This window comes from Alligator sinensis, unplaced genomic scaffold (assembly GCF_000455745.1).
Source record: "Alligator sinensis unplaced genomic scaffold, ASM45574v1 scaffold628_1, whole genome shotgun sequence".
In the NCBI taxonomy this organism is placed as follows: domain Eukaryota; kingdom Metazoa; phylum Chordata; order Crocodylia; family Alligatoridae; genus Alligator; species Alligator sinensis.
Window position 1 is genome coordinate 2,937,668 of NW_005841873.1, and position 15,915 is coordinate 2,953,582.

At 43.0% G+C, this 15,915-nt stretch overlaps 1 protein-coding gene across 20 annotated transcripts in view; it reads left to right on the forward strand.

Moving 5' to 3' along the window:
* The window catches only part of RIMBP2 (RIMS binding protein 2), a 325,140-nt gene that overhangs the window by 226,200 nt on the left and 83,025 nt on the right, over positions 1-15,915 (forward strand). For all 20 annotated transcript variants that reach the window (XM_025195741.1, XM_025195747.1, XM_025195719.1 and 17 more), the window contains 2 exons: positions 10,013-10,117; positions 15,855-15,905. In XM_025195741.1, coding sequence (XP_025051526.1) covers positions 10,013-10,117; positions 15,855-15,905 — 156 coding nt within the window. The remainder of the gene's footprint in view (positions 1-10,012; positions 10,118-15,854; positions 15,906-15,915) is intronic.

The following is a 15,915-nucleotide window of genomic DNA, read 5'->3' on the forward strand; positions in this document are numbered from 1 at the left end:
CCTACATTGCTGAATGATGTGTTATGCTACTGTAAGCCGGATTTCACACCTGCCATGGACTGAGACCCAAAACCAAAACTCGTTTCACCAGGGGCATTTTGCCTGATCTCCTCCTATAATGGATATGACACTCAGACGTGTGGGATGAACTTCCCTGATTCAAGAGGCAGATAGCACCAAGAGAGAAAAAAAGAGCTAAAAAGGAAACGGAATGTAAATCCACGGCCCATGAAACTGCTGCAAACTAGACTTTCCTCGAAGTGAATTGACAGTAATTTGCTTTTCATCAAGTTAGGTGTCAAAATACAGACTGTTGTTGGCTGGGCCTTTCCACTGTTAGAAACACATCGAAAACACATGTGAAACAAATGAATGTTTATGAAATGTAAAACTTTGATGCGAGTTATAAAACCTACCTTTGTATACAGGATTTGGCTTTTGTTTCACAACTTGCTGCATATTATAGCACTTAAAACTGCTGAACAGAAGGCAACCCCGGGGCATTTCCAGCCCCTAACCATCTATGAATCTATACCCCAGTTGTCTTCCTGCCTAGAGCAGAGAGGGCTGGACCCGATGACCTGCAAGGCCCCTTCCAGCCCCTGACATCAATGAATCTATAAATCTATATGTTTTGCAAAGACAGGAAATAACATGGGCAGAATTCATCACAGCATTTGAGGAATATTTGCCTCTCAGTTGCTTCACTTTGGAATGTAGCACACATTTATTCTACGCGAGAGCTGAATATGGTGCAGCATCTTTGTTTGAAAGTATTCACTTCTTACCGCTGAAAGAAAGCTTTCCATACTGCATCCAACTTGGACAGAACTCCCCGCTTAATTTTCCCACTGTAGGGAGCTGAACGTGTTGTCCATTTTCTTCCAAAATCCATTGGAAACCCACGTGAAATAAATTGATCTTTTATGGAATTTGCAACGCTGAGCCTTCAAAGCAACCCATGTTTGGCTGGGGTTTTTTTTCTTAAGGTTGGGTAGATTGCAACGAAGCAGCAGTGTCTTGTTTTGTTTTCTCCTTTCTCCTATGGAGCAGAGCATAGGCAAAGTGATATCTCCTTTTGCTACGTGGAAGGTTTTGGCATTTTTATACACGCCTGCCACTGAGATGCCGGGCTTGGAAATTAAGAGAACTTGTGTGCTGACAGCATCCTGTGTAGTTTAATTTAAAAAATGCTCCAGCCATAATCTAATAAAGAAGACACTCAAATCTGAACACGCGTGAATTTTGTTGACATTTCTATCTGAATCTGAATTTCATGGCTGACCAACCCAGATCGCCGTATCTAAGCAGTCTTAATCTTCAGGAGTTCAGGCTGACTTCTGAATTTCGCTACTCAGACCTACCTCTATAATTGATGTGTATACTCCAGTAGTCTCAATAGCACTGTCAGGAGTACGCAGCAACTAGAATTTGACTGTCAGAAATAAGGCTTTCGCATCTGAGCTCCCGGTCATGCATGGCAGACCTAACTGAGGACTTGCTGCCAAGAGGGACAAAAGGTAAGCGGGGGAGACAAGCAAGCAGAGGTGAAATGGTTTCCCTACCATCGGTAAGCAATGGACCAAAGCAGGCACTTCCTTTAGGGGTAGAAACGCCAAGTCAGAACAGAGTTGAGTTGTCCAGGCTTACCCCTCACTATGCTTATTCCCTCTCTGACAATAACTACCTTTAGTTTGTTGTCCATCCATCATCTTTTCAGCAATGGTGAATTAGCTATTTTGCTGATTCCTACGCCTACGTTGTCTCCAATAGGTTTGAGAGCCAGCTTTAAAAGTATATACCCAGAAGGACTTCCATTGACGGCGCTCAGCTGCATTTAGATCTGCAAGGGACTCAGCTATATCTTGGACCTTCTTGTTTTCAGCCAGCTCTAACTCCCAGCAGTGCCCTTAGTGACAGATTTTTATGGCTAAAATTATCTAATTTGGGCTTTGTACAAATATCATTTCAAAACACATGGCATTTACAGTTCTCAGAGGTTGCTCTGGAGGTGAAAAGCTAGGGACTCAATTGAGTAAACCACGCAATTACCCTCCAGCTCATGGCTTCTCCAATCTCAAGCACTCCTCAATGAGTGAAATGTTTTCTTACAGCTGAATTCCCTGTAGCTTCATGTTGAAAAATATGGGGTCCTAGAATACCGCAGGCTGACATTTAAAAAGTAAACTCAATTTGTAACACTTCATTTGCTAAAGATGTTATAACCAGCAAAAGTGTCCCTCTCTGATCTCTCCTCTGATTCCTTCCACATAGCTCCCTTTCATCAACTGAATTACTCCCCCTCTTTTCTTCTGTCTTTTGAATAGTCATGAATACACATTTGAATTTTTAACTTCCAAGAAAGGAACTAGACAATCCTATTTAGTGTGACTGGTTCTTACTAGCCACTTGGGGATTTTGGTATGGAGATGGGAAAACAAGTTAAGCTTCACAGGCTTCAAAGGAAAGCACTGATGGGGAGGACCGTATACTTTTCTTGCAGGTGAAGGACTATGCAGTCACTTGCTCCTTAGGCAGGAAGCACCAAACAAAAGATGCACACCTGACGTCTGTGTTCTCAGTTGGTTTAATTCAGTTCAGTATTGCTCCGGTTGCAATTCATATTGAGCCCGAGTTGGATCCTTCTTGTTTGAAATGGGAAAGGATGGATGGCAGGGAGACTTTCTTGTTAAAATAGTTTTTTGAGATTTCTTGGGGTTTGTGTTCTTGCTGATGAGATAAAGCATTGTTAAGACTTCCTAAAAGCACATTTTTTTTCCCTGCCTTGAGCTATTGTTAGAGTGCTGTCGCCAGATTGTTCCTTCGCAGCTCACCTCTTTCATGACATGGTAGGATCAAGCTGGAATGGATTAAGAGAGCATTTTAGTTTCTTTATTCCTATGCCTAAACCTTTTTAATACCTTTTTTTGAGCAAAGATTGTAAAGTGCTCAGTTGTCTACAGAACCAGCCTGGGATGAGTGACAACTAGGAAAGATGTGAAGAATTTTTATTTCCATTATATGATTTTCAGCAGCTATTAAAACTAATTGCTTACAGAGTGGGGTCTCCAGATTTATACTCCAAACGTAGGATATTTTGCGGTGATGTCTGAAGACAAAAGACTATCTTTTATGGGCTAGTCTCTTGACAGTATTCCAGAGCTGGAGCTGCACGGAGCATCTGCAAATAGATTTGCAGTCTGCTTCTGGGGTGTTTGGTTTCTAAAAAATCCTTCTTCCCTGCCAAGTGCACCCAGCCTCAGCTGCAGGTTAAATGCTGAGGTGTCTGGAAGACCTCTAGCAGTAGCCAGGCTCACAGCCCTGTGAACCCATGTGCAGAGACTTGGTGTGGAGGAGCTTTATCACCCCAAGGAGTCACTCATCGGTAGTAGGTTGCATTGCATTATTTCCTCCCGGTTTCTGTAGTTTGCCCCTCTCCCCACTAGGGTGGCCATTTGTCTGGTTTTATAGAGGACAGTCCAGTTTTCTGGTCTTCTGTCCTCTATTGATATGAAACCGGATGCCTTTATGTCCTCTATTTTTCGCCGCTGGGCACTACCCTTGCCCCGACGTGGCCATCTGAGGAAGCTCCCCTCTTGGCCCGCCAGTGACGCGGTCACGGCTGCTGGGGGGGCCCCCCGCCCCGCCCTCCCCCCCCCCCCGACACTGCCGTGGCCGTCTGCGGGAGCTCCCCACTCGCCACGACCATGCCCACGGGAGGCATGGACATTCATGGTGATGGGTACAGTTGTCCTCTATTCTTGAGGTACCTCAATGGCCACCCTGCTCCACACCCTGTAGTGGAAATAAGCATTTCGACTATAATTTGTAGCAAATAAATGCTCAGATTAACAGATGAAAATATGGAGGAGGTTAGGAACTCACGAAGGAGGTAGTCAAGGGCAAAAGTTCACATTTTACTTTTACGTAGTGCTGACAAGCAAAGGTCACTATCAGGGAATTAATGCTCAGGACCATGTGTGTGGCTCTCAGGGGGCACAGTGAATTTTCTGTTTAAGCAGCCTCTCTGTCCAGTCACATTTTGCGGGACCTTTTACAGGTGGGAGTGAGTTCAGCAAAATACACACAGAGCCCATTTATTTGGGGAGCTGTTTTGTAGCATTTTCTGTTTAGAAATTGCAGAGGGTCGAGGAAGCAGGAATCCTGCTGTTGATGCCAGCAGTGGCAGTAGAAGGGGATGGTGCCAAGGACATTTTGCCCTGGAAGAGTCAGATGCGAAATTCAAGAAGGCAAATTGGTCATGATGATCTAGGCACTGAAGATGCTTTTTAGCCCCCTGGATAGAGAGGCAAGGATGCATCCTGGTAATATTGAAGTGACAAGTCTAAGTGAGGGTAAGGGAGCGGTAGAGAACAGTGGTGCCGTGTTACAAACTTGGAGCAGCTGAGCGCTGGTGGACCTTTTTTGTTCTGACCATATGCAAGAAATGCACAACGGGTTATTTGACACAAAGGCATGTATTCCTGCCTCTTCCCTCCCAAAAATTCAGTGACATGTTGTATAAGTGTCTCCGTATTTTTGGATTGGGAGAGCTTTCTCCTTGTTTAACATAAGTATTGCAATACTGATATGATCGTGGAGACAATCATGTCCAAATAGAGCCGTAGTTGTGGGTCCTGATTCATGACTCCTATGTGCTACCACCATACAAGTAATTAACTCTGGGGCCTTTCGAGTGCCGCTCAACCTAGGGACTATCTGGGCAGTGTTAACCGGGTTTTATTTGCTTTTTGTATTACCCTGGGAATACCATGTTTTTAAAAAAAGACCAGACTATCTCCCATCTATGAGCGAGTTTGAAGAACTTTATTTAGTTTGGGTTCCACGCACAGAAAGAAATGCAGTACTTCTATCATATTAGGTTGTATTAGCTCAGCTGTAGAGGCAGCGCTGCAATATGCTGAATTAGCATCACTCGCTGAAAAGCTAAATATAGCCTCTCTTGGGGAATAAGGATTTTTTCCTGATATGTATTAAGCCGCCTTTTTCCCTTCAGTCCACTGTGACAGCACACTGTCTGCAAAAGCCAGCGACGGGTCCTTTCATCGTGGTGTTCTTGTGTGAATTAAATTTTCACCCCATTTGGTGTCACATCCGAGCTGTCTTTCAGAAACAAAGCTCGAACATGTGAAAGCCATTCAAGGCAATGTTCAGGTCAGCCATGGTTTATACATATCAGAAGGTTAAAATAATTTGGCTCCTGAGACAGGGATTTAAACACGTGTGCTCGCAGTTATCTAGCATGCCATTTTCCTCTGCAAAACCTTATATCCTATAGTGAGTCCCCTGTGAGGGATGGGTCTAGAATGGGGTGTTTCACCTTCCTCTACAACAGTAGTAGGGGTAGGGCTACTTGGAAGCAGAGCCCTGCCAATTCTTTAAATACGGCTCCAAAAGCAACCTGTGCTGAAGGAAGCAAAAGTAGAGCTACGTAGGACCAAGAGACAAGAGTGCGGTACTTGTCTTCTGCACCCCACCCCAAGCATTGTAATGGGAATCCTGCCTCTGATCTTGAGGATAAGACATACCTCCCACAGGAACCAGTTTTCGCAGCAGGAGAGCACAGAAAGGATGAGTTTAGCAGGTCAAACTTGCACTGCATCCTCCACCTGTGATCAACAGGAGAGTTTCTCTGCTCTTCATCTCTCCCGTCCTGATAAAAGAAGAGTGTTTGCCACCCTGCTTTCTGGGTCTGAGGGAAGTGGATGAAGAACCCCAGTAGCAGCAAGGAAAAAAGGGGCAAAACAGATGTGGATTGACTTTGGGTTGGGGGATAAAAATTGTTGGGGGTATGAGCAGCTGGACCACTTTTAGCATTGAGTAGAACAGGGCAGGCTGAAACAGTTCTGAGGTGCTTTGAGGTCAGACCAGATAATCTAGTTGTCCTTTCTCTAAAAGCCATGAATTTCAGGGTATTAAATACTCTGATTTAAACTTTGGACCAAAGACAGCGTGTGTTGGGGGTGAGAGGAGGTGGAAAACACTGCATTGCAACATGTAATTTGTTCTTTTGATCTGACACCTCTATATTAAGTATCACTCTTCCTAGCATGTGAGATAAAGTAGGGTTTTGTGGAAGTAGTGAACCTTAGTAGCACGCTACAGTAAATCTACCATTAAATCTTCAGGGAGCAGAGTGAGGCCACTGGATCTGTGTGAGGTTTTTCAGATTAACAGGGTTAGGATTCCCATAGGTGTTCTGGGATCCTTCTGCCCTAATGTCTCCCTTAACATAAGAAATTTAGTGCAGCTCCCAGGGGTCAAGAATCTGACCTCACACCGGGGTAAAACAGGAGTTACTCTACTAAGTCAAAGAAGTTACTCCCGTGTAAACGAGACCAGAATCAGACTCATCATCCTGGACTACAAGCACGGGCTGAGAACTGCAGGTATTTCCCATGAATAGGTATTTCCCATGAACAGGTCCAGCTAAGTTTATAAAACCCACGGAGGTGTGCAGTCTGGAGCTGCACAGAAGTGCAGAATGGACTCCATTGAATTGGAAAATTCAAACTTTTCTTGGGGTCAGAGAAAGCGCCTCTAGTTCGCCCATGTGCCCGCACACCTGACATTTCAGTGCTGTCCTTCCATTAAGGGATACAGCTTGAATGCTACTGTCTCCCCCCACCAGCAGAGATGTCCTTGCCCCCACTTGTTTACTATTGGTGTGAGACTCATGAAATCCTGTTGAAAATAGAGCAGGCTGGGATCTCTAAACTAAAATGAACTTGCTCTGTAATGTGCTCAGAACAACATAGTCACCTGCAGCCGTTCACTTGAAGCATGCAAAGCACTAGCTGGGAGAACCTGAGATCCCTACGCATGTGTATAAAGGCATGACTTGCCCATGTGCCCTCCTCCTCCTTCGCATTGTTCCAGCAACAGCGGCATCTGTGTAAACAGCCTGCCCAGGTCCAACCTCCAGGAAGAGGAAGGGCAGACAGTTTTTGTTCACGAATTGTGGGCCTTTTAACCACTAACAAGGCTTTTAATTACTGCTTGTCACTGTTGTCAGGAGAAGCTGTTCAGCAGCTGCTTATTATTGGCGAGGGAAGTGATTGTAATCGGTTTCTGTTTAAACGCTCGTCCACCACTTCCAGCCCTGGTCCCTCAGTTCCCTTTTGTCCTTGCTTCTTAGCCCACAAATGAAGGTGCATTCCTGTCAGCTTTGATTTCTTCCAACAACTAATTAACGTTGCTTGAATTCGCTCAAATACCTAGTGCCAGCAAAGTCCCTCTGGTAAGGAAATGAGGAGGCAGTCGTCTCCTTCCAAGTCATACCCTCCAGGTAGCAAAAGGCATATTAAATCTTGTTCTGCTATTTAATAGACCTGGGCATGGGCACCACTTTGAATTGTCCCTTTATTTCTGCCCAAGCTACACCACGTGAGTACCAGGAGGAGAGCTAGTTCTGCAGAGCACAGCAAAACATTGCGGACTTATTTCCAGGTTGCTGAAGCGGACGTTTGCTACAGGGACCCGGTGGATTCCTAAGTGAATTGAACCGTCAGTCGCATGCTGCGAGCTGGAGTTATGGTCAGATTTAACCCCCAAAAAGTGTCTTTCATATATGTAATCCAGGGAAGAGATTTTAACATATTGAAAGTCATGTAACAAAAACCAGATTCTGGAAGTTGACTTGTGATTTTAGATGCCTTGTGTTTTGGGCACCCACATTATGACACCTTCAGGTCAAATTTTCAGAAAATATGGAGGAGTCACCCTCTGAAAATGAAGCCCCTAAGGTGTTGGAGTTGGAGGCCTAGGGCTTAAGATGCTCAAAATCACTGCTGACTTATGAAGATCTTGGTCTCTGTTTTTCACCAGTTCCTTAAAAATAAATTGGACTGGAATAGAGCCCAAAAGGGATCTTGCAGATACATACCACTGTCACTTCAGCAAATGCTTCCAGACGGGGGTCAGCCAGCCTTTTTCTGTTGCCCCTCTTGGTTGCACGTAAAGTACATAATGATAACTCAGCTAACAAGACGCATAGGACCAGTCAGAGTAAGTTCTTTATCCAATACACATTGAGTGAGATGGTAGTCCCAGTATGGCTAATGGTAGCCCAGTACTATTTCTGCCCCTGCCCCCTAGCGCAATTTTCCACAATTTCCTATCTGTATCCATATAAACCCTCCTTGCCATAAGTAATGCATTGAGCTTGTACATCGAGTGTGTTCTGGAAAATAACTCTGTCTTTATATTAGCTGCAACAGGGAGGAGATTGAAATCTAGGAGCAGGTCTCTTTTGTTTATTCCCATTTATTGCACATGGTGTTAGGAAGGTCTGATGTTATGAAGCTGAACTTTAATCATATTCTTTAATGAAAAAGATAACTATCTGTAAAGGGCGTCTTGACATTTTTCTGTTTGTGATCTTGCCTCATATTGCTTTAAATCATTAATTGAAGCTTTTCTTAAAAAAACAAACTACTTTTTCAGTACTCTGCAGTAATTTCCAAACACCCAAATCCACCTGCGCCATATGTATGTGATAACCAGGGATCCTAAAAATCTGTTTGACACAGAAAAATGTGGAATTTGCAACTTTACAGAGAATCTTTAGAATCGCCAGGAAAAATAAATTAAAACTTAAAACTGAAATTGAAAATAAAATGGCAGCCCACTGGGGGGGAAAAGTCTCCGGCACACAAGGAAACAGCCACGATGGCGGCCACCCCCCTCCTTCCTATGCTGCTAATTAGCTGAGGGCTGCCCACAGAACCCCGCCCTCTCCACCAATCAGCATCAAGGGGCAGGGCTGCATGAGTGGCAGTGCTCTCTGCCATTCAGTGAGGCATGGGGCCACCTGAAGGGCCAATCAATAGTAAAGGGGTGGGGCTGCCTTTGGGACCCCCTCAGCCAATCAGTGCTGGGGGTGGGGGGATCACTGTGGAAAAACGTGGATTTTTATGGGTTTATTTTATCTGAAAATGGACTTGTCTTAATCATGGAAATTTAGGATCTCCAGTGATAACATGCACAGACCCAGGATTTCCTATGGGGAATGAGGCACACTGCCCCTCAGACCATGGGGGAATGGGGGCAAGGCATGGCTGGAGTCTGTGGGTTGGCAGGGGACACCAGGCGTGCATGAAGAGGGGTGGGGTCTGCCTCTCAGCTCCCTATCGACCTGGCTGACCTGGGCCTGGGGGAGTCCCACAGCCATTTCTACCCCACTCCAGTCTGGGGCTATGGGATGTGGCTACACAGGGTGCTGGGCTCAGCTGGGGACAGCGGTGGTGCTCTGCAGGATCTCCTTTCTGTGCCTGCTCCCAGCTAGCGAGGGATACCTGTGGGGGAGAAGTGGCTGGGGGGCAGACGCTGGCAGAGAGAACTTATGTGCTGGCACCCCACGTAGCCAGAGCAGACGCTGGAAGAAAGAACTTATGTGCTGGCACCCCACGTAGCCACAGCCTGTGACTCTGGGGCTTCCTCTGCACCCAGATCAGCTGGGGTAGGGGGTGCGACAGCACTGTGGCACACCCCCTGGATCCACCCCTGTGTGATAATAAATAGTAGTCAGATAATAGAGTAGCCAAAGCAAAGTATTTCTTTGCGATGAACATTCACGAAGCAAATCAGGAAACAAGAGTCCAGGTTAAAAATCAATTAGGGAATTTCTCAAGCTTAAATTTTCCTAAGGTGAAAATACTTAACATGGTACTGCATGATTGCATAATTGGGGGGTGGGTCTAGGCTGTATAGTAACACTGCCTTCTCATGGCTGGAATAGGAATTGTTTAACTATGAGCCATAGTCCATGCATTGCTAGAAGTTAATGGAGAGTCATATTGCATGCCTCAGTTTCCACAGGGGGAATCTGCCTCTGGGCCTGGCTGAATGCAAATTCCATCTGCTTTGCGTATGTGTGCTACCAAAGTAAGTTTTTACAGTGAGATCAGTATCTTGCTCCAAAGCAGTAGTGCATTTGATTTCAGACAGAGCTGTTTCTCCTAATGTATATGTTTCTTTTTCTCTGAAATAGCATATGCGAGAGGCTGCTGAACGGCGGCAACAGCTGGAGTTGGAGCATGAGCAAGCCTTGGCTGTTCTCAATGCAAAACAGCAGGAAATTGAACTCCTGCAGAAGGTAGGTAGAGAAAATGAAAAGGAAGCAAAATGGCAGATTGCAGTAATAGGGCACAGGTAAGGAAATGGATTTGTAATCAAACTGAACTTCATCCGAGTCCATCACAAACTCCAAAAGCCAGCTTCCTATTGTCCAGAGATATTCAGCCTGATTGCTCATTTAGTAGTAGTCTATGTGTGTTTTTGTCTTGGGTAGCTATGGTCATAGCACTTAAAACCAGAAGGGACCATTCAATCCTGTACTTTGACCTGTATACACAGGCCATTACATTTCACATTTAAAGCATAGGGTGGCTAACCCCTCTCTTTGTCAATAGATTTGCATTGGATTTGCCTTTCCTACCTTTTTCTTGAATATATCTAATTGCTTGAGACCGGTCCCCATAAAATACTATCATATCTGGGCATTAATGTGGTGGGAACCCTTTAATAGATTTGGAATTTAGACATAGTACTACTCTAAGCTTGATAAGATGCCAAGGTAATATGCCCATAAACAAAGCCAATAACTGCTGCTTGCTGGTGCATTTGCTGTCCCATTGCGGTAGAATAATAAGCGGTTATTTATGTGTTGTATGCGTGTGTGTGCAGGTGTGTGCACACTTTTCTTCCTATCAACCTGCGTTTATCCAGCCCTTCAATCTTCCGTTGAAGAATGTAATATCATTCATCCAGAATTCGTGTTGATAGGAAACCAGATAGGATAGTTCCTCACCAACACAGTTTATTATGAACCTGTGCAATGCAAGATAGAGAACTATTGATTCAGGTTTCCCAATCATTTATCAAAAGCTCCTATTCTGGATAGATTTTATTAAACTTGTAATGATAGATAATGTAAGGGTTTCTATTACCTGTAATAATATGTTTGCTAGCACTCCAGGAACCAATATGTTATCAGATGATACCAAGAAGACTTATTACTATGGGACAAGAAGAAATATAACTGTACTTCTTGGTGCCAAGGGAAGCTTTAATATTTTGCAGCAGATTAATTCACAATTTGAGCAGACACCGCCTGTGCCTTCAGGATCTGATCCAACTCCTGTTCTGAGCAATGTTTACATTAGGACCTGATGAGGTGTATGAATAAATGGTGCTCAGGGAAGGACAGAGAATAGGACTGAGGTTGAGCACCCTGCCATGTAACTGGTGGGCCAGACTAGTACATTGTGCTAGCCTTGACATAAGGATTATTACATTTCACCAATCTGAACAAACTTCATTAACATCCGCAATGGAAACAGAAAGGCAAGTAAAAGAAGTTTAGCAAGAAATTACTGACAGCTACAAAAATTTGAGATTTCTTAAAAGGCTCTTCCTGACCAGACTCTGACAAAGGTCTCCAGGAGCAGAACAAGCCATTATCTCACTCCCTAGCCCCTTTTCCTTCACTTTGGAGAACTTCTGAACAGTAAAAATCACCTCCCTGCTGTGCAAATGAATCCACATTTCACATTGTCTTTTTCTGACACTCCCTCAACTATCTCTTTCTCTCTGAAGATAGTACCATAGGCAGAAGCTGAAATGCACACGCATATGCATGTGCATGCACGCGCGTGCACACACCCCCCCCCCCCCCCCCCCCCCCCCACACTCTCTTTCTCGGTCACAGTCCATCTTCTTTCTGCTGAGAAACACCAAGAACTTTACAACTGTTAGTTAATCTCCAAAGTGCCATGGCACCCAGGAAACAACTTCATGGGTAAAATTCTTTATTTAAGGTGCATTAAGGTGATTTAGGCACGTGTCTACACATAGACATGCTAATGTGCATTAAGGCGCATTAAATTTAGGCTGGCATAACTAAATCGCATTAGCGCATGTGGAGCTGTGCTAATGAGCATTAAGTGTCTACACCTGGGCTAATGCAACTTAGCTTTGCCAGGTTAAATATGGTATTTGTTTAAGCAGGTATCAAATTTAGGCAGGATTAACCTAAAATCACCATTTTTAAGGTGCATTAAGGGCATGCATGTGTATACACACACCCTTAATGCTCCTTAAAAATGGAGATTTTAGGCTAATCCTGCTTTAAAAAGGCATGTGTAGACAAGCCCACTGAAATGCAATACAGCATTTTTTTTTTACACTAATCAATAACTGAGGGCAAGAAATACAAATAAAAATGCAAAGAGACCAACTGCAATTGTGATTTGGCCATTGTGATGTAGTGCACTGCTGCATTTGGCATCTGGCTATTTATCCCAGTGGTTATTACTGTATTCTTACAATCACGTTGATATTCACCAATATCAATTTTACCTGTTTATTAAAAGCTTAATACTGTATAATCTTTCCAAATATATGAACAAAGAGGTTATATAACTGAAACAATAAAAAAAAAACACTAACTCTGGATGGTCCCTTTTACATTGCTTGAAACCAAAGGTAGACTTTTCACTATATATCCCCTAAATTGATACCATTTCATTGTAAACCACAGCTGTAGTGATCCACATTATATCCCCAGAAACTCAGCTTGGACAAGCTTAACTTACTCTGCAAATACCTTTTCCAACATACAGACCTGTCCAGTGTATATAGTTTTAATACCTGTTGACTTAACTACGTAAAATTCAGATAGTAATTTAATATAAACTAGGACACTAATCATGAAATACTAAGACTAATGTAATGCCTTAACCAAATTTCATGGGCATTGAGATTTAATTACTTTAATGTAGTCTTCTCTGTTGTCCAGTTGTGAAAAAACATGAGCATTCATTAAAAAATAATGTTTAATTTACCCTTTTAAATTTCATTATACTATAACTTACAACAGTAGTTCCCTATCTGACCCAGGGACTGCCCATGGTTTACAAAGCACTTCCCAGTGGCTTGCAAACAGCTGCTTGTTTGGGGAAGGATTAATTAGTTAATAGCTTTAAAGAGTTTTACAGATGTAATGCATCATACATGGGCTGAGGTCCCATCATACATAAGTGCTTTGTTGAATCAGAGCCTAATTGTTGATGTTATAAAATTTAAGCTTCAGGACTAAATGAGTGATGTGAACATAAATATCCGAAACATCCGAAAAAACTACTTCACAGTTAGGGCGGCTAGGAGCTGGAACCAACTTCCAAGGGAGGTGGTGCTGGCCCCTACCCTGGGGATCTTTAAGAAGAGGCTGGATACTTACCTGGCTGGACTCATTTGAGTCCCGTTTTTGTTTTTAGGGTGTGTGTGTGTTTTTTTGTTTGTTTGTTTCGTTTTGTTTTGTTTTGTTTTGTTTTTGGGTTGTTCTCCCGCCCTGGCGGGGGGTCGGGCTAGAAGATCTATTAGGTCCCTTCCGACCCTGAAACTATGAAACTATGAAACTATGAAATATGTTCATTTTGTCTTTGACTTGCTAGTGGCAGAAAACTTCCTCCACTTCATAACCATTATGTCCTTCAGGCATTTATCTTAAATATTGCTTTCAGTCTGTGGTATTAGTTAAATAACCATATATTATTACAGTGAACTGCAGCATTTTTATCAGCAGCTCAGTGCTATTTTTTTTATTAGAAATCACCCTTATTTAGCTCAGTATGAACTACTGCTAAACATTACATTGATTTAAAATGTATATGTTATATGTTTGTTGTTATTGTTATATGTTGTCCCCATCCTCAATATAGCAAAACTATGCTCCAAATAACTTTTCTAGCGCTAAATTTATTGTTGAAAACAAATTTTCAGTTGACTTCAGCTGCTTCTTAAAAGGCTCTGCGATATACACTGCCAGCTGAATACCACTCTTTGCTTAATTAGCTTATTCCAGATATATCATTTTATTACTAAGATCCTTTCATTAAAATTAAATATTTAAAAACTCAGAACCATTACTTAAAGTTAAGGTTCATACAGTATTTTGAAACATTAACATTTTATTAATGCTGTTTAATGCTCTTCTAAATCATATGCAGATACAGAGATTATCATGAACTGCTGTGGTTGTTACTTGAAGTTTTAGTCTTGTAACATCTGGGTGTCCTCATCCTAATTTGAGTGACCAGCATATTTTTCAGTGCTTCAGCAGTTCTGTTCTTAGCTGTTATTTTATTCAAGAAGGCTCTGTACAGAAGTGGAGTAAGAGGTAGCCGGACAAATAGGCTGTTGAATTGTTACATTTTAAGTGATGCTGTCAGCATAGCGATGCCATGAAATTGATTTAGAAAGAACCCATTAATTTATTGCATTTCCTTACGTATTCCAGCTGCCAATCACACCACTATAAATTGTGGAAATGAATATGAGCTTTATGTCATAGGACCTTAAAAATCAGGTTCAAAATGTCCAGTAGAATTTCTCTCTCAAAACTAAATAGTAAAGAATTAGTCAGAGTCCATTCATAGTGCCTGGCAAAGTAGGCAGTCACATACAATCTTGGGCCCCCCCTAAGACATTTTGAACCTAATTTTTAGGAGAGGCAGTCAATCTGAAGTCCGGCAGAAGGCAGGGCAGGTGTCACTTAAGGCCCCTTCTACACATGACGTGTATAACGCAATTACCTGGTTAACTGCACAATTAATTTAGACCAACTACACATGCAAATTAACTATCATACCTTTAAAAAGGTCCAGTCAGCTATGAAGTTAGAGCTGGAAAGTATGTAACAGTCCAAATTGACTTTGCTGCAACTTCAAGCCATTGGTCCACATCCTCCTCTCTGAAGCAAGAGTGAAAATGTGCATTGCCTCTTCCTTATGGCGGTCCTTCAAGTATGCGAAGACTGCTACCATATTCCATCTTCAGCGCCTTTTCCGCAAGCTGAACATGCATGCCTAGATCCTTCAGTCTCTCCTCGTATGACTTGCCTTCCAAGTTTTTCATCATATTTGTTGCCTCTGGACCCTCTCTAACTTCTCCACATCCTTTTTAAAACGTGGACACCAGAACTGCACGCAGTACTCCAGATGAGGTCTCAGCAGTGCCAAGTAGAGAGGCACTATCCTGTGCCCCTCCATTCCTGTGTCTTGCACCTAATGCTTCTTTTGATACAGCCAAAAACTGCATTGGCTTTTTCTGCAGCTGCATCACACTGCAAACTCTTACTGAGTCTGTGGTCTACCAACATGCCCAAGTCCTTTTCCACAGGCTGCCCTCTGGCCAGGTAGCCCCCATTTTTTATTTGTGCTTTTGATTATTCCTCCCAAAGGGTAGCACTTTACACTTGTCTGCGTTGAACTGCATCCTTTTAGCTGTTAAACTGGTCTGACAGTAGGTACAACAGAAATAAATGGGTGCTAAATTTTCTTGGGGAGAAACTAACAGTAACTCATAGCTTGATTCTGTGATGGGCTGAACATATTGGCCCCAGTCCCAGAAAGCACTTAAGTCCATTTCAGTGGGACTCGGGCTTACTGATGCCGAAAGTAAAATACATACCTTAGTGCATTGGGACCTCTTGTGTTTGTTCTTTTGCTAGATCCCGTCCTCCTGGACTGTGATGAATTTGGGATCAGACCACTATAAAGTATACCATTTAGTGGCCTTTTATAAAATATCGGCAATTTATGTATTTGTACAGTGCTTGCTTCTGTTCCTCAGCTCCGTGTACAGCCCACAGGATTCTCTGTTTATATTTGTTTTAAACTTGGTTGCACTTGATTTTTTTCTGAATAGAAGCACATAAAACTGTCATTTCAAAGCACCCTTTTCATGCAAACATGACTGTGCTTAAATTAGAGCAAACTTAATGTGGCATGAGAGTAACCTGCTTTCTTCCTTTTTCTGTTATTGTAAAAAAGGCTCAGGTTGAGGCCAAGAAAGAACACGAAGGCGCAGTTCAGCTGCTAGAGGTAAGAAAGC